This window comes from Leptopilina boulardi, unplaced genomic scaffold (assembly GCF_019393585.1).
Source record: "Leptopilina boulardi isolate dan_hultmark-lab unplaced genomic scaffold, ZJU_Lbou_2.1 LbouV2_273, whole genome shotgun sequence".
NCBI lineage: Eukaryota > Metazoa > Arthropoda > Insecta > Hymenoptera > Figitidae > Leptopilina > Leptopilina boulardi.
Window position 1 is genome coordinate 2,654,340 of NW_026137833.1, and position 25,046 is coordinate 2,679,385.

Consider the following 25,046-nt stretch of genomic DNA (forward strand, 5'->3'; position numbering starts at 1 on the left):
TAAATATTTTTAATATTTTGATTTTTTTTTGTATTCTCTGATAAATAGTAATTACAATAATTTATAAAAAAAAGTAGATATAAAAAATATTTCTTTTCTATAAAAATTGTGAAAAAATATGTTAAATTTAGTTGAAAAACATTTTTTTAAATAAAAGTTCTAATTTTCTTAAAATTATTTTCTAAAAAAAAAAAATTCTATGGTGAGTATAGTTGAAATTTTTGTATTTTTAAAATTAATTCAATGAATTAAGTTTTATGTAATTTATTTTATTTAAAAAAATTTTAAAAAACAATTCTTCCTTTTATAACTATATGAATAAAAAATAATCTTTGATTTTTAATTTTTATTTTAGGATATTCTTGCAAGAACAAAAAATTATATATTCTTCATTGATTCATGGTGTTTATTGTAAGATCGGGAATTCAGAATATAGTGGTGAGTTTAATGATTTATGATAAATTTTCACTAAATGATATGGAATGGAAATTTTTTTTTAATTTTTATGATTGTTTTAGATAAAATATGTTTACAATCCACAACATTGGTATTTAGCATGACACTAAAATGCCACTTGTGTATACCAATATCAGAAAATAATTCAAGTTCTGATTGCAATTATATTTGTTCTTCTACAACAATTGATTTAATTGAGAAGTGCAAAAATTTATCACATTCTTCAAGTTCTTCTTCTTCTTCTTCTTCTTCTTCTTCATCTGATGATTCATCAGAGAGATTTCATCATAAAAAATGTAGGAAATATTTGGAAAAAAAATGTTTTTTCAAACATTATTCATCTTCTTCAAAATCTTTCTCTGAGACTTTTTCATCTAACGAAGAATTTGTGAGTTTTCTACATTTAAATAGTTTAAATAGTTTATAAATACATAATTTATTGTATTTTTGAATAATTTTATAAACTATTAATATTTGAAATGACTATTAAGTTTCGAAACCTTTTAAAACAAATTTTGCTAATTAAGTATTTATTTTATTATTTAACTTTTTTTTTTAAATTTTATCGAAAATTTTATTTAAAGTATATATATTTTTAAATTAAAAAAACAAAAACAAAATTGTTTTAGTGGGGCCAGAACTAAATAACGTATACTGAATCTTTATTATTTCCTTTTTTTTTTAAATATTTTGAAAGTTTCTGAATTAATATTTTTATTTCATGTTATAAATTAGTTTAAAAAAAATGATTAAAAAAAAGTTAAGTATGCGAAATTGTTTTGCCTGAAAAATGATAATTAATTTTGTAAAAAATTTTATTCTAACATGAAAAAATAGTCTTTATTCTAGAGATTATAAGAAAATTTATAATTATTATTCAAAATTAATATATAAATTAAATTGATCTATAAAAATAATTGCTAATTTTTTCCATCGTACTTTGTATTTTAATATTTTACTAATATATAGTATAATATATTAATAATAATAATAATAATAATAAAATGTTTAAATAATTAAAATTAATTAAATTTATAATTCAATAGTTGAGAATTAAATTTTTATTTAAAAAAAAATTAATATTTCCTAATATGAATATAATTTAATTTAATTTATTATACAAGAAATGTAAATTATAAGAATATTCAATTCTCATTCAATTTAATATTCTCACAAGGGAATATAGTGAACTGTTATTAAAAACCATAATTAATAATTTTTATGAATTAAAAAAAAAATTAAAATTCTAAATCTCAATTTTTTTTAGCTAAAAAACAAAAAGCATTGTCACTTTTTGAAAATTCAATGAATTAATTGTAATTTATTTAATTTATCAAAAATTTGTTTATGTAAACATTTTAATTTCTTTTCTTTTTAAGTACCGAATATAATAAACAAATTCATGACTCAAAAATGTTGAAAAAAATAAGCACTGTAATTATAAATATATTTTATCAAATAATACATTTAGTTTATAATTGTATAACTATAATTTTTTAAATATTATAATTATTCTACTCGCTCATTGTATTACAGAATAAATAATAAATAATTAAATTTTTTATAATTATCGTTATTTATTTAATTACATACAAAAAAAAAAAAAAATTTTGAAAAATAAGAATTAAAATCTACAAAAATGTATAGGAATTATTCTTAATTTTATAATAAAAGAAATAAACTAAAATTAATATTAAAAACCTTAAATTATAATAATAATTATAGTTATATGTGTATATTTATGTATATATAGATAAGAAATTTTGCGCAGGGCCACTGAGCAAGTGTGCGCGTTATATTATTGATTTGAATGCGCAAATGTTTTAACAGAAAATCTAGGTCTGATGCAGGTACCAATTGACATGTCAAACTAGTCTGTTTACCAACTTCCAAGTGCCACAGTTTATTTAAGCTTTATTATTAAAATTAAGGTCAAAATTATTTCCCACACAGTCAATCACCAAGCAGTCAAGATTTCAGTTAAAAAAATCAAATTCAAATCCATTGAAGTGGATCCCAGCAACACGGAGCTCTCGACGCTGAACAAGGTTTTTTATTTAAATAAATTTTATTATAATTGCATATAAAATTTAAAAAAAAAAAAAATTGAAATTTATAACATTAAAATAATTTTCATATTTTATCGAAAATTTAATTTCACCTTTTTTTTGTTTGTTTATAATTATAATTTTTTGTTAAATTAATAATTAATTTTAAAGAAAATAATTTTCTTCCTTTTTTCTTCAACTATTCGAAATGTTTTTTTTTGAAATTAATTTTGAATGAATTATTAATTGATTTTGTTTTTAAATTAGATATCGTGTAATTTTATTAAAAAATATAAATGATTTGAAATTTGTCGAAAATGATTAATTTTTTATATTTTTTTAGGTATATCCCATAAGCCCTGTAACAGGGCCGGGATCAGCAAGATCTGTATGGGAATTAAGTCCCGATCCCGACATGGTCGGGAATTTGCCAAACAATTTAATAACAGCCTCATCATTAAACAATCAGGATCAATCGAAAAATTCACGTACTCGACGACGAAATGGTCCTGATGATAATATTTATGCCGATGAAGCAACACCTGGTCAAACACCATCGGATGAAGCGAAACTTCTCTTTGAACTTCTCAGAGCGGGGTCAGTATAAAAAAAAACGGATATTATTTTTCATTTCAGTTAATAATAAATATAATTTTTCTAATTTTTTTATATTAATTAAATAATTTGAAACTAAAGTTAACTTATTTTAAATTAACAAGGTTGCCACAAATTAGGGAAAAGGCAGGAAAAATTTTTGTTTCTCTGTGAAAACATTTTTGTCAAGGAAATGAATGTTTTAGTGAACATAAAAGATTTTCATCTTTTTTTATAAATGATTCAATTGACCAAAGATTGAATTTATTAAAACAATTTCATTGATTTAAAAATTGCTTAGCCGGAAGTTAATTTATTGAAAATTTTAATTGATTTAAATTTCAATTTGTTCAAATTTTAATTGATTTAAGTTTTGAATTATCTGAATTTTAATTTATTCATAAACTTTTAATGCTTCAATTATTTATTAAAAAATTTAATTATTCCAAATTTTAATAAAAGATACAAATTCATTATTTTGCACGTTAATTGGTTTTAACTATAAATTTTTTATCACCTTTTTGTCACTTGTTTTCAGAAAATAATATTCACCTTTTTACCTATTTTTCAAAGAAAAAAGATACTGTAATTGCTGTTTTAGTGAAAATAATGAAATAATATAGAAGGAAACCGCGTTTTTCTAATTTTAAATTTTATTAGATTTATATTACAATTTATTTTAAAAAAGAAATGGTATTATCAAGGAAATGGCAGGAAATTAAAAAATTTATTTTTGTGGTAACTCTGATTAAATTTATTATTAAATAATAATTAGATAAATTATATTTAATTTCTAATATAAAATAAATAATTATAAACAAAAATTCAACACTATGAAAATTACAAAATTTAATGTAAATGTAATACAAATAAAATTTTTTTTTCATTTCATTTAGTGAATTACAAACGGTTGAAGAATTGGTAGAAAAAAATGGATCGTGTATCCTCAGTGCAAGAGATGAATGGGGATATACACCAGCTCATTGGGCAGCATTAGATGGAAATGTTGAGGTTTGTATTTTTGAAAATTGAAAATTTTCATAATAATATCATTAATGATTTGAAGATTAAAATATTTTTCAATTTTTCTATTTCAAGTTATTTTCATCATACTGAAACTAATATTATTATTGGATGTTTAAGTTAATATTTTTATATTTAATTTTTTATTTACTTATGGTTTTTTCAATTAATTAATACCTTAATTTATATTAATTATTATTAGATAATAATAAAATGCTTGGTCTGTCCTTCTGTTCTAACTTGAAGTTGGCCTTTTCTGATTTCACGTGTTTTTTTGAATAGTAATCTTATGACGTGTCAAATTTTGACAATTCTTTTTCTCATTTTTGCCAAAGTTGTATAATTGTGTTTCCAAATTTCGGAATAAGTTTCTTTAAAATTCCAAATTCGAAAATTCAATTCACGAAGCTGAAGTACACAACGTTTACCAACGAAATTTTTTTTAAAGTTGTATATTCATTCAAAAATTGTATACAAATACAAAAAATTTATGATGAGAAAAATGATGCGCCAGGAAATTTCGTACAAGATAGTAATTTGAAAAAAATTAATTTTTAAAAATTAATTTTTAAGGTACCAGGTGCCAACGAATACCTATTAAATATTAATTATAAAAATACAGGTCTCGAATTAACTTAAAGACACAAAAAGTCGTTTTAGTCGATTTATATTCCAAAAAAAAGTGGATTTGTTTTTTATTTTAACAAAAATATTTTACAGATTTTTAAATAAAAAAAATTTTTTTTAATAATAATCCTTTTCGAAGGGTTAAAGTTGAAATTTTTAGAAATAATTAAATTTCAAAAGATATTGTTTATTTTCAAACAATTATTAAATTTTACAGAACTAAAAATGATTTATCAAACAATTTTTGGGAAACATTTTTTAAATTTAATTGAATTTTCAAAGATTTAAAATTGAGATTTTTGTATTTAATTGAAACTTTAAGTGTTTTGTAATAAAAATTTTAGATGATTTCACTAAAAATTTATTAGAAAATGCGGACAAAATACAATAATTTGAAAATCATTTTTAATTGAAAAATGGTTTCAGATAGTTGAAATTTCAAAGAATATTATTAAAATAGTTAAAAATAATTGAATTTCCTTAGAGTTATAATTGAAATTATTAAATTTCAAAAAAAAAAATTTTGATGGAAAATTTTAGAAATAATTAAATTTTAGATGCTTTTAAATTCAATTTATTGAAAATTCAATTAATTTTGAATTCAAATTTTTGAGAATAAAGAAATTTTATTTGATTTTAAATTTGGAAAATAATTGAATTTCAGTTCATTTTGAATTGAAAATTTTGGAAAATAATTGAATTTTATTTCATTTTAAATTGAAAACTTGGTAAATAATTAAATTTTAAATTGAAAATTTTGGATAATTATTGGATTTTGAATTAAAATTTCGGGTAATAATTGGATTTTTTGTTTATTTTGAATTGAAAATTTTGGGAAATAATTGAATTTTAATTGAAATTTTGGATAATACTTTAATTTAAGTTCAATTTTTATTGAAAATTTAGATAATTATTTTTGAATAGAAATTTTAGAAAATAATTGAATTTTATTTCATTTTAAATTGAAAGCTTGGTAAATAATTAAATTTTAAATTGAAAATTTTGGATAATTATTGGATTTTTAATTGATTTTGAATTAAAATTTCGGATAATAATTGAATTTTAGTTTATTTTGAATTGAAATTTTGAAAAAATAATTCAATTTTATTGTGATATTTTTTTTTTAAATTATAAACAATTGTTAAATTTCATAAAAATTTTAATTGAAAAAATAATTTTGATATAATTGAATTTGTAATGTATTTCATTAAAATTATTAAAAATAATTATTTTTGTAAAGAATCATTTTAGTTCAAAATTTGTTAAATAATTGAATTGAAGAAGATCTGAAGAAGATCTGAAGAAGATCTGAATTTTATACTAAAAAATGTATTTTATTTACATTTTTTTTCAAATGTAAAAAAAAATGTCGCATTTTATTAAAATAAGTCGATAAAAGTCGTATTTTTGAAAAAAGTCGGAAAAAGTCGTTTAATCCGAGGCCTGTAAATATATAATTTTCATTATTATCATTTAATATGTAATAATATTCTACTAAATTAAATTGTTATTGATAATATTAATCTTTAATTTCTTTATAACAAACAATTAAATACTCAATTTGGCGCGCGTTTAATTTTGCTAGTTAATAATTAATTAATTATTAACAAACAGTTAATTAATAAACAGTATTTACTTAATTTGTTTCAACTAAGGAATTAATTTTTCATTTGCAAATAAAAATAAAATATAAATAATTTCATTTTGTTTAGGTGATGAGATATATTATTGAGAAAAATGGTCCAGTTGATTTGTCATGTCTTGGAACTCAAGGACCAAAACCAATTCATTGGGCATGTCGTAAAGGTCACAGTGCCATTGTTCAGCTTCTTTTAAAGGTACTTGAAGTTATATAATCAATTTTTAAATTTTATCTATTCAATGGAAATTTTTTTTAAAAAAAAGATAATACAAATTCGATGAACTATAGAATGTCTTCTTTACAAAATTTCGGATAAATTATAAATTCTACTAAATATATATTTGGTTAAATATAATTTCGGGGCGCATGATTGTGTTGTAAAAATCATTAGTTAGAATTTTCATTTTATGGAATTTGTCATAATTATTTTTGAGACAAATTTTTATTTGTTCGAATTAGAATTTTGCAGTATTTTCATTGAAACGATTTTTTCGGTTATATAAAAATTGTGTAATATAGAAAATTGTTTTGATGAAAATTCTGCAAAATTCTAATTCGAACAAATAAAAATTTGCCTCAAAAATAATTATGACAAATTCCATAAAATGAAAATTCTAACTAATGATTTTTAGAACATATGATTATGTTTGATTATGTTATGATTTTTAAAATTCTAACTAATGATTTTAGGAACATAATCATGCGTCCCGAAATAATCATTGAGCCCCTTAAATTTTGTCAAATAAAAATTCTAACAAATTAATTTTATTCTATTTATGCTTGTCGTTATTAATAGTAATAAAAAAAAATTTTTCCTTTTTTCAATAGGCGGGTGTTGCTGTAAATACAGCAGATTTCAAGGGTCTGACACCATTGATGACAGCATGTATGTTTGGCAAATATGCAACAGCAGCATATCTCTTGGGTTGTGATGCATCAGGTTATTTAATGGATATAAATGGTGATACAGCATTACATTGGGCGGCTTATAAGGGTCATCCGGAAATAATTAAACTTCTCATGTATAGTGGAGTTGATCTTGAGAAACCCGATCATTTTGGCTCAACACCCGTACATTTGGCATGTCTCTCGGGTAATGTGAATTGTGTGAAAATTCTCTGTGAAAAGAGTAAAATTGAATTGGAACCACGTGATAAAAATGGAAAAACACCATTGCAATTGGCCAAAAGTCATAATCATACTGAAATTGTTCAAATTCTACAAGCTGAGCAGAGAAGACGCGCCAGATGGATACCACCAATCAATGAACTCTGGTTGGTATTACAAAAAAAAAAAATTCTTTTTTTTATATCTTATTCATATATGGGGGATTCTTTCAAAAAAAAAAAAAAATACTCTATTTTGTGAGTTGGTAAAAAAAATTAATTTTTTTTTTATCTCAAAATATTGATCCATATTTAACTTTGAAAAATCACAGTTGGTTCACATTTTTTCCAAAAAACAAAATTACAAATATTTTCCTCTTTTTTCTTTTCTTCAATTTATTTTAATCAAATATATTTTTCGATATCCAATTAAGTATTTAGTTGACAAAATTTTTTTTTTAAACTAATTTTTACTTAACTTTATGAATTTTCATCTTGACATGCGCAAAAATGTAGTATTTTTGAGAGAATCATCCATATTTATTGTATTAAAAAAAAAAAAAAAAAAAAAAAAAATTGTATTATATTATAAAAATATATGAAGCTTTGAAATTCTGGAAATTCGGAGCTTTGGTTAAAATTCTAGCCTTCATATTGCAAGGATCGGTGCTCTCACCAAAAGTAAAAGCTTCAGGGCTCTGAAGCTTCGTAGCCGATGGAACTTTGTGGAAGAACCATATTCGAAACTTGAAGACTGAAGCTTACGAACTCCAGGGAGTGTTCGAGGCTTTTTAACAGTGCCAAAAAGGTCTGCCATTTTTGGGAATGTTTAGATTTTAACTTGGAGCCTTGAAATTTACCATTTTTTCAATTATATAATATAATAAATACTTTTTTTTTGAAATTCTCATCAAGACGCCTCAATTGTCTATTGATTTATTGAAGATGAAGCCAACTTCAAAATCAATATCAATTTTTTCCCTTCGTTTAAAATTCTTTTTGTGAAATTTTCACTCGTCTTTGACAATTTATTACTCTTATATTTTGTCTGAAATTTAATTTTTTTATTATAATGAGAATTAATTATTTTTTTATAAAAAATTGTGATTTATTGATGAAAGGATTAATGACAACTTATGCGTCTCTATTTTATGGTCAAGGCATCACGTTAGACGATGATTTGACTGTATATAGTATATGTAAATTATTAAAAAGTTCAAATTCGAAGCTTCAAGAATTATTATTATTATTATTATAAACGAAGCCTGTGAATCGATTCTACATTGGATTCGAACACTGAAGCTTGACATTTTCTGATGATGATGATGATGTTGCTATTGAAGACTGTTACTAGAAGACTCTCAAAACATCAACAAAATCCCATGAAGCTTCGAACACTGTTCAAAGTAGTTGTTCATTATATTGAAATGTATATTATATTGAAAAATTTTGATAGTAATATTGAATATTTGTTTTCTTTTTTTTTCTTCTTTTTTTTTAAAGGGCATTGCTGTTTGGCGGTGCAGGAAATAGTAAAGGACCTCTACTTTTATTCATGGGTTCAGTTATTTTTTGGGGCTATCCCATGTATTTCTTCAAATGTATTCCATTAACGTGGAATCTTCTACGAGGCAGCCACTACTGCTTTACTTATTGGAATATCGTTATGTGGATATCTTGGATTATTGCTAATAGAAAAGATCCTGGATATGTGCCACAAAATAGTGACGCCTACTACAGAGTGATAAGACAAGTATAAAATTTATTTTTTCATTTATTATTATAAATGTTTAGCGGTCCTTAAAAACTATTAAAATCGTTGAATTTTTTAAATAAAATTATAAATTAAAATATAAAATATAAAATTATAAATTGAAATAAAAATAAAATGAAATATTAAATTTTTAATTTTCAACAATAATTCAAATTTAAGGAATTAAATGCGATGTAAAAATTTTTTTTCGTCTACTAAATTCATTCAAATTTATAAAATTATTTTAATAATAAAATTAACTAATAATAACAAACAAATACCTATGTAAAAAAAAAAATTGAGAAAAATTTATAAAAGTAGATCAATTTTTCAAAATTTACAGTTTAGATTTTTAATTAATTGAACTTTAGGAGATTTGAAATTATAATTTTGTTATATTTAAATTGCTGAAAATTTTCTATTGAAAATTTTCTAAATAATTCGATTTTTTAAAAAATTTAGTAAAGTTATTGAAAATAATGAAAAAAAAACAAATTTTTAACAATAATTGAGTTTTTGACAATTTTTAAAGAATTGAATTTTTGAAGAATTTTATTAAACTTATTGAAAATAATTGATCTGACAAAAAAAATTTGAGATAAAACTTTATAAATAATTGAATTTTAGAGGAGCAACAATTAAGATTTTTACTAGAAATAATTGAATTTCAAAAAAATTTGTAATTGTTGAAGTTTATTTTCAAATGTTGAAAAAAATCTGAATTTTTGAGAATTTTTAATTGAATTTTTGAATAGTTTCTATTAAGATTTTTACGGCTTTCGGCCCGTTGAAGTGTAAATAAATAATTAAATAAATAAATAATTGACTTTGAGAAAATTATTAAATTTTTTTTTAAATAAATAAATTTAATTAAATTTTAATTTTAATTTTTAAATAAATAAACTTTGAAAAAAATTATTTTTGATCTTTAAAACCATTAATTTTTCTCAAAAAAAAATGGATGGACTTTTAATTTTGATAAATATTTCACCGCATATTTATTTACCTACAACTTTTATTAAGTAAAAAATTTTAATTTGAATGAATCTTCAAAATTTTTGTAAATATAAATTCTGTTGCCTACATGAAAATTCAACTAAATAAAAATTCTGTTCAATCAAAAATTGAATTAAATACATAATTTGCAAAATGAAAATTCATTTAAATAGAAATTCAGTTGGAAAAAAATTCTGTTAAATGAATAATAATCTATTTGATATAAAAATCTTGAATAAAGAAAATATTCTTTATTATTCTTTAAATAAATTCTGTTTAATAATAAAATTGAGAGTAAAATAAAAAAAAATTTTTTGAATGACAAAAAATTGATTTAATTTGTGAATAAATGAATTTTGTGTAATATATACGAATAAATAGAAATTATTACTCCTTTTAGATTCCGTACTTTGACAAATGGAAAAAGAGGAATGTTATTCTATCAAAACTTTGTCACAGTTGCCGATGCTTTAGACCGCTTAGAGCCAAGCACTGCCGAATTTGCAATCGTTGCGTCACTTATTTTGATCATCATTGTCCATTTATTTACAATTGCATTGGATTAAGAAACAGGCAAGTAAACGTATTTAGTTTTTTTTTAATTTTACAATTTTTTTTTACGTTATCAAATTCAAGATGGTAGCAAAATTTAATTTAAAAAAATCTTTTTAATATTTTATTTTCGAAATAATAATTTTTCAATAAATTTTAATTGTAAAATTTGGACATTTTAAAAAAAAAGTTTCTTTTATTAAAAAAAAATTTAATATTCTATTTTTCAATAATTGTAATTGTTTTTAATCAATAAATTTCTTCTAGTTATATAATTTGAAATAAATTAATTTTTATTAACTTGCAGAATTTGGTTCTTTTTCTTCGTGATGAGCGTGGCCATTAATTGCTCATTCACCGTTTATTTTGCCTGCTATTGTATGGCAATCGAGGGAATTCATTTGCTTTACATTTTAGGCCTAATAGAAGCACTCGTTTTTTGTGGACTCGGTTGGATTTTAACCTGTACTTTGGTAAGTCATTTTATTTTTTCTTAATAAGAAAAAAATTAAATTAACTAATTTTTTCGCTGAAGTAAATTTTTTTTTGATAATTAATCATCTTCCTTTAGGTCCTTCATGCCTGCATGAATTTAACAACGAATGAAATGTTCAATTACAAACGCTATCCATATTTAAGGGACAAAAAAGGACGATATTGGAATCCTTTTAGCAGAGGTCCAGTTTTGAATTTCATCGAATTTTTCCTCTGTCCGTCCGATCAATACGCATACAACCCCCAAAATTATCATATATTCTCTGATGAAGTAATGTAGACAATTTAATAATATGGCCTTTGAGCATATATTTTTTTTTTCGTTTTCCAATGATGAACAAAATATATATTCCACTCTTCGCACAGTCATGATGTTCAAAATAATACTGCGGCACAAAAAAAAACACTTAACGCTTAAAAACAAAAACTCATTTCAATACGCTTCTTCAGTCACTGGCGATAATGAATTTTTATTATATTTCCTCGAAACGTGACTTTTTTCTATTATTAAAATAATTTTTTTTTTGCATCTTAAAAACATTGTAAGATGGTAAATTTAATAAAAAAAAGAAGAAAACATTTTCTATTTTATCGAAAGCAGTGTATATAATTTTTTTTTCGTAACAATTAAGACTATTATATAATATACAAAACGTGAATACTGATAAAAAAAAAAAAATTCATTGTAGCATAAACACACGCACACACACACATACTTTAAAAAAGTTCTTTAGTAGAAAATTGATATATATATATATCAAGATAAAATTAATATCAAAAATTGCGCGCTTAGAAGATTTTTCAAATTAAAATTTTTAAAATCACTATATCCTAAATATGATCAGTAAAATTGTAAATATGTACATGAAAATTGTATACAAGAAAAAAAAAAAATCTTTGGTAAAAATTTACGTATGGAAAAAATTTCGCTCTTATAAATATTTCTTATCACCTAGAATTATAATTGTATAAGCGTTATATTAAAATTAGAAAATTTTAAAGTGTATAGAAAATGTCTGTTAATGACAATTATTTTTTTTTCTTATTTTTTTTATTCATAGCAGAAGTCGTAATTTGAAGGTGATTCTGGAATTGGTGGTGGATCCTGTGGTATATCAATTTCCTCTGTATCTAATAATCTCAATGTTATATCCATTGACAAAAGTGTTTCAAGATCTTTTTCTTTTTCCTTACTAATCATTTTGTTACCTGAAAAAAAAAATTATTCAGCTCAATTGAGACAATATACTAAATAAGCTACAATTTTTATACTATTAATATATATACAAAATATAAAAAAAAATTCAATTATTTTGTTCACTAACCAAGTAAAGCATTAATGCCATCGGTCCAATAATCGAAAATCTCTTCATCGGGCGCGACAAAATCTAAACTTGTAACATCAACTGAATCCAAAACAAGTGAAAATGCAAGTTGATGAGTTGTTTTTCGTCTTTGTAAATCTTTCATATGTGGACAATCACGTCCAATGAGAATACCTCGAATTTCGACGACTGCTAATTTTGTTGGTAGCTCATCTATTGTTGGAGCTGATTTTTCATCACAATCACCATAATGGAAGACTTTGTGATTTGGTGATAGGCGAACATACCAAAATTTGTCTTTGATCCTCTGTAAAGCGTTTTTATTATAATAAAAACATTTTTTTACAATCATCATATATATATATAATAATCTCGTCGTTTAAAAAAAATAATGTCAATAATATTATTGATAAGGTCAAAAAAAAAAAAAAAAAAAAAAATGTTAATTATACACTATATTAATTTTAGTGAGAATAATAAGACTTTACAATTTTAAACTTATTATAAGTTACAGAAATAAACGAAAAAAACAAACAATTATAATCTATATTGTAGAAACAAGCTTTTTAACATTGGCAATATTAAAATTAATTCTGCTTCAATAAAAAAAATGTCAGCGGAGAAAAAGAAAATTATTGATTTTTAATTTATAAAGTTTTCCTTGTCCTTCTTTATTTACAGAAAAAATATATAATTATTTAATTATTATTTAAATTTAAAAATTACAATTTTGTAAAGTATTTTATATTGTAGTAAAATTGCTTGGCTATAAATCACAACGAAAAATATTCATTGTTATCTTTATTGTTGTGATTCATAGTCTATATGTGTTCTAATAGATAAATTTACAGTATTTCATTATTTTCTCAGGGAAATGTCAGGGAATTTAAAAAAATCTGTTGAAAAAATAATGTATATCTAAATAACAAAAATTGTGTTAAAAAGTGTTAAAAATCAAAGTGTCCAGCGATAAACGGTTAAAATTCAATATTTAGAAGAAAAATTCAATCCAAAGAGTGATGTAAAAAAAATTGTTCTCGTCAAAATTCATTCATTCACACCTTACTAAATTTCTGATTTCCAACAACAAAATGACAAATTTTTTTTTACAATTATTAGCACACAAATGCGTACAAAATTTTTGAAAATGTATCAAAATAATTGAATTTTTAAAGATTAACGGGTTATATTTTTAGAAATAATTGATATTCAGACTTTTTCTTTTTTTTTGATATTCAGAATTTTTAAATTGAAATTTTTTGTAAATTCATACTCCTGAATTTTTTTAATACAAATTTCAAACAACAATTAAATTTTTTGAAAAACTATTTAAATTATTAAAAATTATTTATTTATATAAGAATTTTGAGAAAGGAATTTATAAATAATTAAATTTTCGAAAAGTTCCTATTAAGATTTTTCGAATTAATTGAATTTCAGAAGATTTTTTTTTAATTTTAATTTTTTTTAATTTTTAACAATAATTGAGTTTTAGAGAATTTTTAATTGAAAAATTTTGCAAATGATTGAAATTTTTTGTAAAAAAATTTTAATTATTTAAATTTTTTAAGTTTATCAGTTAAATTTTTTGTTAATAATTAAATTTTTTAAAATTTACAATTAAAAATTTGGGAAATATTTAAAAGTAGTTTCATACTACTTTTAAAACTATAAATTTTAATTTTTTAAATTTTTATATTTTTTTTATTTAAAATTTTTTTTGTAATTTCAGATAACTTTTTTTTATAAATAACATAATTATATGGATTTAATAGAGATAATTCAATATTGCAAGAGTTACAATTAAAAGTTTTTACTTTTTCTATTTTTAAAAGTTCTAATCTAAAAATTTTTAAAAATAATTCAATTATCAAAAAAATTTATTAAAAATTATGAAATAAATTAAGTTTTTTTTAAATAATAATATTTTAAATTATATTTTTGAAAATAATTTACTTTTCGAATATATTGAAATTAAAAGAATTGTAGGTAATTGAAATTTCGTAAAATTCTATTGAAATCTTTGAAAATATTTGAATTTTTAAAAAGAATTTCATTAAAATTTTGGAAAATATATAATTGGATTTTTTTTCATTATACAATGTTTGTTTAACATAATTTTCATTTGATTGAATTTTCATTTATTACAATTTTTTAAAAATAGATTTGTTAAAAATATATGGGACATTCTATGGGAAATTTTCATTGAAAATTTTTTTTTGTCCGAAACATTTTTTTTCGAAATCTATATGAAAAATAAGGAAATACGTATTTTTAAATTTTTTTATTTGATGAAAATGAAGGAAGTTATGATTTTTTGAAATTTAACGTCAACGAAGAAAGTGTGTTTTTGGAACATTTTTTAATCTATTACGAACTAAGAAATTAAAAATTATGCTATATATGAAATTTGTTAATTTTTTCTCAAATTTTTCAAATATGTGCTCAAAAATAACGTACCTATATAACAGAAACAACAAAAAAGTTGGAATTAAATTTATAAAATTAGTTTTCTCAAAAGAGACACTTTCGACTTTTAATTTTTTTTTGCATTACAATTTCTTAGTACAATAGATTAAAAAATGTTCCAAAAAGACACTTTCTTCGTTGACGTTAAATTTCAAAAAATCATAACTTTCTTCATTTTCATCAAATAAAAAAATAAAAAAATACGTATTTCCTTATTTTTCATATAGATTTCGAAAAAAAATGTTTTGGACAAAAAAAATTTTCAATGAAAATTTCCCATAAAATGCCCCATATTTGAGAATCCCAATTCAAATTAATTTAAAACAAATTAATTGAAAAATAATAATCTTAAAATTAAATTTTTGATACTAAAAATATAGAAATAAAAATACCCGTGTGGAAAAGTGATGTGGGCCCCCAGCGGGGGCCCTTATGGATCGCCCTCATGCCATGAGGGCCGCATATGGATGATCCATAGGGGCCCCTCATGGAAACGACATGCTCATCGATGAGGGCGCCCGCATGGGCGATCCATGAGGGTGCCCCTACGGGCGCCCTTATGGGCCCTCACGTTTGCCCTCATCTTGCCCTCAAGTTTGCCATAATGTTTTTTAATCAATAATATTAATAATAAAAGTTAATTAATAATAAATAAGCTTAAGTTATGAATAAATAACATATTTATTTAATAATTATTCAATTTTAAATTAAATTCTTACTCAAATTGAATTTATTAATTAACGTTCTAATTAATTAACTGTCGGATATAATTAAAAGTAATAATAAATTAATTAATTAAAAAATTAAAAAATATTTAATTTATGCATACTATTAACGGATATTTTCATTTTTCAATTAATTCATACATAGAATTAATGATTAAACGCAAACCTGAGAAATAAATAAATCTAACGCATGGGGGGAATCGAACCTACGACCTACGGACTATGAGTCTAACGCTTTACCAACTACGCTACGCACGCTACTTCAAAACGAATGCTAACTTCTTGATGCTATTTAAACTTCAAAAATACCTAACAAAGAAAAGTGCTTAACATCATTTAGTTAAAGTTAAGATATTAAATTATATTTTCCAATCAAATGCAATTTATAAAATATAATTAATTATATGCTTTATGATTATTATCATGAATCATCTCAGGTGAATTTTCAAAAAAGTGTAAATATATTTTTATTAAAAACGCGTTTTTCGTTGTTTTGAATCATTGGAAACATTCATTTTTTGTTGATAAAAAAATATTTGATTTTTGGACTTAGAAAATTTTGCTAATCGATCATGAGGGCGATCCATGCGGGCCCCTACGGTGGCCCTCATCTATTTTGCCATAAGTGTAAGTGTTATTTTCAAAAAAGTGTAAATATATTTTTATTAAAAACGCGTTTTTCGTTGTTCTGAATCATTATAAACATTAATTTTTTGGTGATAAAAAAATATTTGATTTTTGGACTTAGAAAATTTTGCTAATCGATCATGAGGGCGATCCATGCGGGCCCCTACGGTGGCCCTCATCTATTTTGCCATAAGTGTGAGTGTTATTTTCAAAAAAAGTGTAAATATATTTTTATTAAAAACGCGTTTTTCGTTGTTTTGAATCATTATAAACATTAATTTTTTGTTGATAAAAAAATATTTGATTTTTGGACTTAGAAAATTTTGCTAATCGATCATGAGGGCGATCCATGCGGGGCCCCTCATGGATTCGCCATATGGATCAGCCCTCATGGGCCCCCGCCGGGGGCCCCGAACTCTTGAGGGCAAGATCGTGGCTTTTTCCACACGGGTATTATGATTTTTAATTTACTTAACAATTCAAATAAATTAACAAAGCAACACATATTTCATGCGCGCGTATTAGTTTGGTAATATTTAATAATAAAATTATTTTATTACTAGAAATCGACGGTTTTGTTGGAAATCAATTTTTTTTTTTTTTTGACGTTAAGTCAACATTTCATAGACCAAGTCACATTTTTTATATAGAAAAAGAAAAGAGAAATTTCGAAACAATTAGAAGAAAAAGGGTAATAATTACCTGGCCTCTTGCACTGTATTTCGTGAATCGTGTCCCATCAACTAAAAATTGTAATCTCTGCTGTTGAATAATATCCAATATTTCAGGCGTTATTTGCTCTCTTAATTCAACAACTGGTCTCGCATGACTTTCCCATTCTTCTCTATTGGTTCTCTCCTGTTGCCAAAGTGTTGTGATTGTCGTATATGTTAATTGTTGAAGTGTACTTTTAAATTTATCAAAACCAGTTGGTTTACATTGCAATGCTCTTGTTATTTGTTCTCTCACAACGGAAAATACTTTAACAAAATCCTCCGTAGTTGCACGCATTTCTTTCCAAGTTTTATTAAGTAAAACAATACAGGCGCAATAAAATTCCTCAAATGGATGATCGTGAGTGAAAAACATTGGATGATAAGATTGTCCCTGTTCACTTGGCGCCTCTCTTATTCTCAGAACCTAAACATAAGATAAATTAATTTTTTAAATAATCAATAATTGTTAATTTAAAAAAATATATATTTCCAATAGTAAATTTTGTTTATTAAAAAAAAATTCGATATTTAAAAAAAATAGAAACAAACAAAAAATTTTCTAGGATAATTTTTTTTAAATGAAACAAAATTTACGTTTAGAAATATATATTTTTTGGTAATTAAAAAATTAATACTTACGTCACAGAGTAATTTAACAAGTTCGACACTCGTTCTTCCAAATGGACATTCGTGTTCATCGGCTCGGCATGAATTTTCCAAAACAACTTTGGTATAACTTTCGGTATGATTTCGTGCAAAATAAATCATACAATCAAGAGCGAGCATTCCCGGTGGTGTTTCAGTGAAATCAAGAGCAGGATTTATATCATATTTGAATCCTAATTTTTTATAATCTTTGGCAAAAAGTCCCTGTTTACGTGCTGCCATATCGCCAATTGATGAACCTTCTGTGTCAAAGGCAATTTTTCTTAATTCTTTTATTTTATCATGTGCATCCTGATCCTGTGGATCCATTTTCATCATCATTCGTTGTTCCAATAGACTCATCATTAATGTTTGTAGTACGTACAATTGATGTGCCATTTCTGTTCCAACCTGTGCTTGAAAATTTATCTCATGTATAGTCTCTTGCTAAAAATAACTATCTAACTATTCTAATCACTTTGGTAATTTCAAACACCGTGATATATAATTGACTTGGTTTAGTTTTGTTGATTTTTGTTTACTCTAACTGTTAAAACGTAACTATTTCTATATTTACGTATTATATGTAATTTATAAAGAATTTTTAGAAGAGAAAATTTATTTTTTGAAAAAATAAGGATATTGTAATTCCTTTTTTTTGAAAGTACAATTTTCAATTTTTTAAAATTTTAATTAGTTTAATAAGTCTAAAGATTTATTTATAAACTAAGTTGATATTAAATTCAGCTTTTAATTAATTTCTAGCTTTTAGTATTATAAATTGTTAATTTCAAATATATAAATGAAATAATATTCTTAAAAGTCCTTAAAAAGTGAAAATTTAGAAATCATTATTATTATAAAAGAAACAATTAAATTTTCAATAATTTTTGAAAACTTATTTTTGAGTTAAAAGTTTTTTTTTTTTTTTAATTTTATGAGTTCAAATCTTGAGAATTTCAATTTGATTAATTAAAATTATATTAAATAATTAAACATTTCAATGGATTTGGAATTGAAAATTTTGCAAATTTGAATTGCTGAAGACTTTTTTATAATAATTTTAGGCATTCATTGAATTTTAGAGAATTTTCAATTGAAAAATGTTTAAAATAATTGAATTTTTGAAGAATTTTATTAAAATTATTGAAAAAATATTCTCATTTCAATCTTTGATTTCACTTTTCTCAAAATAAGCTTTTCAGCAATTTTAACTTTTAAGTTCTCTAACTCCGCGGGTTTTTTTTTATCTAAAGGATTCTAAAACTTTTTAAATTTTCCAAATTTATCATAAAAATTCTACGATATAAATATAAGTTCAATAAATTTTAAATAAATTATAATGCTAAAATCCACAACGTTTAATGATCAAAAATTAGGAAATAAAATTTTAAGACGGGATATTATAAAACTTTGTATCTAAAAAATGTTTTTTTTTTTTAATATAATTTGTCGATTAATAATGATCACAAGAAAAAAAAATTCAGACGAAAATTCATAAAATTTTTCATTCAAAAAAGAAAAAAAAATATTTCTCTAAAATTCCATTGATCATAAACGTTGTGTATTTCAGCATAAATTTTCGAGAAATATGTTGAATTTTTTTTTTTTTACCTGATCAGTGGATTGAACGACATTAGTTAGAAAAACATTTCTGACTTGTTTCGATTGTAATGTCGCTGAGACTGCTCTTCTTTTTGAAACATCTGCTTTTAAAACAAGTGCATTTATTAATGCAATTGCATTTTGTTGAATTTGTGAACTATTATTTTGTAAATGCATCACTAAATTTGGAAATGTCACTTCTTTTTCGACCTGTGTATATTTTCCCGATGAATTCAAAACAATATTCTCCAAAATACTAAGTGAAGCTTTAACGACACTTGAATCTTGTGTTATCGATTGATTATTCACATAACTTGCAACTTTATTTATAAAAGGAGTTTCTAAAATATCCCACGATACAATACCATGATCCATTAATTCAACGAATGATTGCAATGTATAGGCGAGATCACTTCCTTTATATTTTCCTGATTCAATCTGTAAATGTGTGAATTAAAATTTAATAAAGATTTTAAAATTAATTTTTTCTTCAATTATTGAATTGCAAAAGATTTTAAATTTGAAAAAAATTTTCTGCAAATTTAAACTGCAGTAGGTTTTTTATTTTTAATTTCTAACAGCAATTCAATTTTAATTTTTATTTGAAACTTTTTAAAATAATTGAATTTTCTTAAAGAAATATTAAATTTTTTTAAAATAATTAAATTTTGGATGAGTTACAGTTAAAATTTTTAGAAATAATTGAATTTCAAATGATTTTTATTAAATTTCAGTCAATAATTAAATTTTACAGAATTGAAAAAAATTTATCAAATAATTTTAGATAACCTTTTTTTAAAGAATATTTGAATAAATTCGAAGATTTAAAATTTAGATTTTTGAAAATAATTGAACTTTAAGTTATTTTTTATTGAAATTTTTGGTAATTTCTGTTGCTGCAGAATTTTTTAGAAATTACATAAAAAAATTGAATTCCAAAAGTTTTTAATTGAAAAATTGCATAAATGAATTTTCAAAGAGTATTATAATAATTAAAAATATTTGAATTTCAGAAGAGTTATAATAGAAATTATTAAATTACAGAAAGTTTTAGATGAAAATTTTTGAAAATAATTATATTTTAGAAGGTTTTAAATTGAAATTTTTGAAAATAATTAAATTCCATGTGATTATGAATTGAAATTTTTGGTTATTTTATTTATTTTTTTTTTATTTTAAACAATTATTGAAAAATTATTAAAAATAATTAATTGAAAGAATTTTATGTATTTCAATAAATAAATAAATTTTAGTTAAAAATTTATTAAATAATTGAACAGGGTGTCTAACAACTGTTAGGAAAAAAATTCCCTGATTTTCCACTGACTTTTTTCTGACCTAAATTATACTAAAAAATTTTTATTTTGATCAAATAAAATTTATTTTGATACAATTAAATCATTTACCTGTCTATTATCCACTAATTTCATATGTATTTGAACCAAATAAATAATGTTTCGTAAAAAATAAAATATTTAAGAGAAATAAATAGGGTCAGTTGGGGTAATTGGGGACAGGGGGTAAATGGGGACAAGAAGTTTTAGAGCTTAATTTACAGTTTTAAAATTAAGTTCAACGTCAATATAACCTCCGATCACCTGCAAGAGGTTTTGAGTATTGCCAAGCTTTTATCTTGACAATTGGCAGCAAGATAAAAAAAGTTATCGCTCAATGCATAAAAACTTGAAAATCAAAGTCAAACTGTTTCAGTATTTTGTCTCGCATTTCAAAGAAAACAGACTTAAAAATCATACTAAATTTTTTTCTTATTCCTTATGACTCCCATAACAGAAATTCACTTGAATTTTTGATTTTTGTTAATTTGGTTAATAATGACAAGCTGTCCCCATTTACCCGGAGTTTTCAAGTTTTTGGGGTAAATGGGGACAAGCTCGTCATTATTAACCAAATTAACAAAAATCAAAAATTCAAGTGAATTTCTGTTATGGAAGTCATAAGGAATAAGAAAAAAATTTGGTATGATTTTTAAGTCTGTTTTTTTTTCAAATGCGAGACAAAATACTGAAATAAAAAAAATTTTTTAAATTTAAAAATTTCAATTAGTTCAACTATTATATATCTACTACAAATTTTTTTCAAATTTTTTCATCCCTTAATACAGTAATATACTTAAGGAAACTTTTTTCTTAAAACTTTCTTAGAAACTATGCTGTCCCCATTTACCCCAACTGACCCTAAACTAATTGTGGATGTATAAATATTCTTAAAATTTAATTTCAAAGAATTTTTACGTCGTCAAATCTTAAACAGGGTGTCGTAATAAGGATTGAGAAAAAAATTTCCTGATTTTTCCCTGACTCCTCCCTGATATTTTTTTATTTTTCCCAGACTTTTTAATAACCTTATTTCTGCTTTCTTTGGACAAAAATATGGTTACTGACATATTTAACAATAAATTAATTTCTAATGGTAGTAACAAATGGTAATAAAAAGCATTCAAGTTTTTTTAGATTAAAAAATTTTTAAATTCACAAAAAATTTTAATTTTTGTAGAAATTTACAGAAATATCCCTGACTTTGAATTAAATTTTCTAAAATTCCCTTACTTTTCCCTAACATTTCCCTGACCAACAAAATTCCCTGACTTCTCTGACCGTTAGACACCCTGTTAAATTATCAAATTTTTATTTAGTAAAATAATATAAAGTAGATTTTCTAGTACATCGAATTTACAAATTAATACAATTTCAATTTAACGGAATTTATGTCAAGAAAAATTGCATAAAGAAAAATTTTTTTAACAGAATTTTTATTGTAGTAAATTTTGATTTATCAAAATATTTACTTAACAGAATTGTCATTGAATAAATCCACAATTAACAGAAATTCTATTTAACAAAATTCTTAATTAACAAAGTTTTTATTAAAGAAAATTTTAATTCCAACTGATTCTTATTTAACAGAATTCTCATTTAAGAAAAATTCTACTTAGTTCTCATTTTTTGTAAATTTTTATAGACATAAATTTCGTTAAATTGAAATTAAATTAATTTAAAATTTTTAAAAAAGTATTAGAAAAAATGCTTTATAAGAGTTCTGCTAAATAGAAAGTCTTTTAAATCGAATTTTAGTTAAATGTAAATTGAAAATTTTGCATAATATAAATTTCACTTTATACAATTTTGCTAAATAGAAATTCGATAATTTAATATTCGACGCTGTAAAACTTTTTATAAGTTAAATGTGTGTATTAGCATTAAATAATAAAAATTATTCGTATTAATGAATAATTTACTTTATTTGAAGCTTAACCGATAAAATAAAATTGTATCAAATAATTTTTATTTATATTAAAAAACCAAATATTTCACTGGAAAAAATTAATTAATTGTTATCCAAGTTTAAAAAATCATTTGTTAGATTCAATAAATAGTATGGTAAATAATTATTTACTTAATGAATATAAGATATATCACATGCTTAATAATTGAGTGTGAAGGCTAACTTTTTAATTTGCATTTGCTTTGGGAAAAAAGTAAAAAAATTTTTGAAACTAATAGTTACTTTAATTTATTTATAAAAAATTCCCTGACTTTTCCCTGACCATTAGACACCCTGTTGAAATAAAGAAGATCCGAATTTTATACCAAAAAAGACGTATTTTGTTTAAAAACTATGTAAAACAAGTTGTAAATTCAGATGTTCATTACATGAACATTTTGCTTCCTCTTTACGATCAGCAAAAAAATTTGCTTCCTCGTGGAGAAAGCATTACATTAAAATAAACATACAAAAATAATATAATAATATAAACATTTGAGTACCTATACATTTGAGTTAAATTTAAAGAATTAATGGAAGTTAAAAAATCAAAAATTCATATTTTAACCGAAATTTCTAAATATTAACGAAAAATAATATATAATTTATAATTATTTACAATTATATCGATTCGTTTTAATGCAAGGAACACAATTATTTTATATTTAAACTTGAATTTAAATAAATATAAAATTTTTCAACTAAAATGTGTATTTTCTATTTTTTAACTTTCATTAATTTATTAAATTTACCTCAAATGTAAATTTTATATATACCAATCGATTCGTTTTCATGCAAGGAATACAATTATTTCATCTATAAACTTAAATTTAAATAATCACAAAATTTTATAGCCAAAATGTGAATTTTTGATTTTTTAACTTTCATTAATTCTTTAAATTTAAATTAAAACTATACTTTATATATACCGATCGATTTATCTTGACGTAAGGAATACGATTTTATTATATATAATCTTAAATTTTTCTATTTAAAAATTTTTTCGATTAAAAAAAAATTTTTGGAAAAAAGACGATAAAATTTTTTTTGAAAATTTTTACAAACTAAAGGACTACAAAGTTTCCTCCAAGAGGAAGCAAAATGTTTTAAAAAATCAGAAAAAGTTGAAAAAGTCGTATAATTCGGGGCTTAAATATCAAAAAAAAATTTCAGTTCTGAAAGATGAAAATTCTTTAATTTTCTCTTATTTTTTAAATTTTCTTTTCTTTTTTTTTTACTGATTTATTTTCTATGAATTCTTTTTAATTACCTGCGAAATCAACAATGCCAATCCTTGTTTATTAATAAATTCAAGTGCAAATGTCATATCAATACTGAGAACACCAAGTTTTTGAAGTGATTGCTCATCTGTATTATTACTATTGAGTTGAATAAGAATATCACTCGCTGTTTTTGATGGTGAATGCTCCAATCTAAGAACACTTCCATTTTTGACTTCATTGCGATTTTTTTCCGTTATATAATTTTGATTATTGTTTTCCGAGAACTGGAGAGCAAAAAATTCCGAGTCAGAAAGACTCCAGCCATTACAAAGTTCCTAAAACAAGACACGAGAAAACAATTTCACAGGGGAACAAAAAAAAGAAGAAACGACGAGAAAACAAAAATAATTATTTTTTATTTACGCGAAAATGTCGTGTTCCCCTGATAAAAAAAAATAAAAACTAAAAAATATTTTCTAATAAAAATGTGCGTGCAATAAAGAAAATAATTTGCGTTTTTATTTATATTTTAAAACAAAAGAAACAATGCTAATTAAAAATTTTGGAGGTTAGATTATTATTAAAAGCTGGAAAAACTATAATGTGATATGAAATTTTTTTTTACTTACTGTAATTATTCCAGTTAAGGGTTGCTTCTGATTAAATTCTATTAATTGTGGCACTTTATCTGTCATTTCGACAGCAATTTTAACAATGTTTGAATCTTTTTGTGTTGGTATTTTTGTTGTTTGTGTATACATGACAGAAAGTATAAAAATTCAATTGTTTTCGATTATTTTCTCTTTTGTTAAAAAAAGTTACTTTTATTACTATTTAATCAATTGTTACAAAAAGGGAAAAAGGAGTGTTGATGAAAACAATGTGACAGTCAATAATGTCAAACTGCGTTCAAAATCTACTGCTATTTCAAAAAACATCGGCTCATTTACAATTACAAGTAAAATTCATACTTTTACATAGAAATTTTAACTGGAAAATTTAAAATTTAAACACAAAATTAATAGTAGAATTTAATAACACAATATATATATATATATAGAATTCTTTTTTAAATAATTTTTCCAGCACTTTATTTATCAATAAAATTTGAATCTCCCGCGCTTCTAAAACATTTTC

At 22.7% G+C, this 25,046-nt stretch overlaps 2 protein-coding genes across 3 annotated transcripts; one reads left to right on the forward strand and one right to left on the reverse strand.

The window, feature by feature from the left end:
- Positions 1-2,268: 2,268 nt before the first annotated feature.
- On the forward strand, positions 2,269-11,720 carry LOC127281563 (uncharacterized). Its single transcript, XM_051305313.1, has 9 exons — positions 2,269-2,504; positions 2,848-3,101; positions 3,995-4,109; positions 6,461-6,586; positions 7,219-7,664; positions 9,000-9,249; positions 10,646-10,818; positions 11,105-11,270; positions 11,369-11,720. Exons 2-9 carry the CDS (start codon positions 2,920-2,922, stop codon positions 11,570-11,572), a joined length of 1,662 nt encoding a protein of 553 aa, XP_051161270.1. The 5' UTR covers positions 2,269-2,504; positions 2,848-2,919; the 3' UTR covers positions 11,573-11,720.
- On the reverse strand, positions 11,577-24,865 carry LOC127281562 (engulfment and cell motility protein 1). 2 transcript variants are annotated; one of them, XM_051305311.1, is made up of 7 exons: positions 24,539-24,865; positions 23,957-24,193; positions 19,414-19,842; positions 17,794-18,210; positions 17,141-17,578; positions 12,618-12,924; positions 11,577-12,501 (listed from the first exon to the last, which is right to left on the reverse strand). In XM_051305311.1, exons 1-7 carry the CDS (start codon positions 24,668-24,670, stop codon positions 12,344-12,346), a joined length of 2,118 nt encoding a protein of 705 aa, XP_051161268.1. In that variant the 5' UTR covers positions 24,671-24,865; the 3' UTR covers positions 11,577-12,343. The 2 variants fall into 2 exon arrangements, with proteins under 2 accessions (XP_051161268.1, XP_051161267.1); XM_051305310.1 differs by having other exon boundaries at positions 23,957-24,244; positions 24,539-24,863.
- Positions 24,866-25,046: the final 181 nt, after the last annotated feature.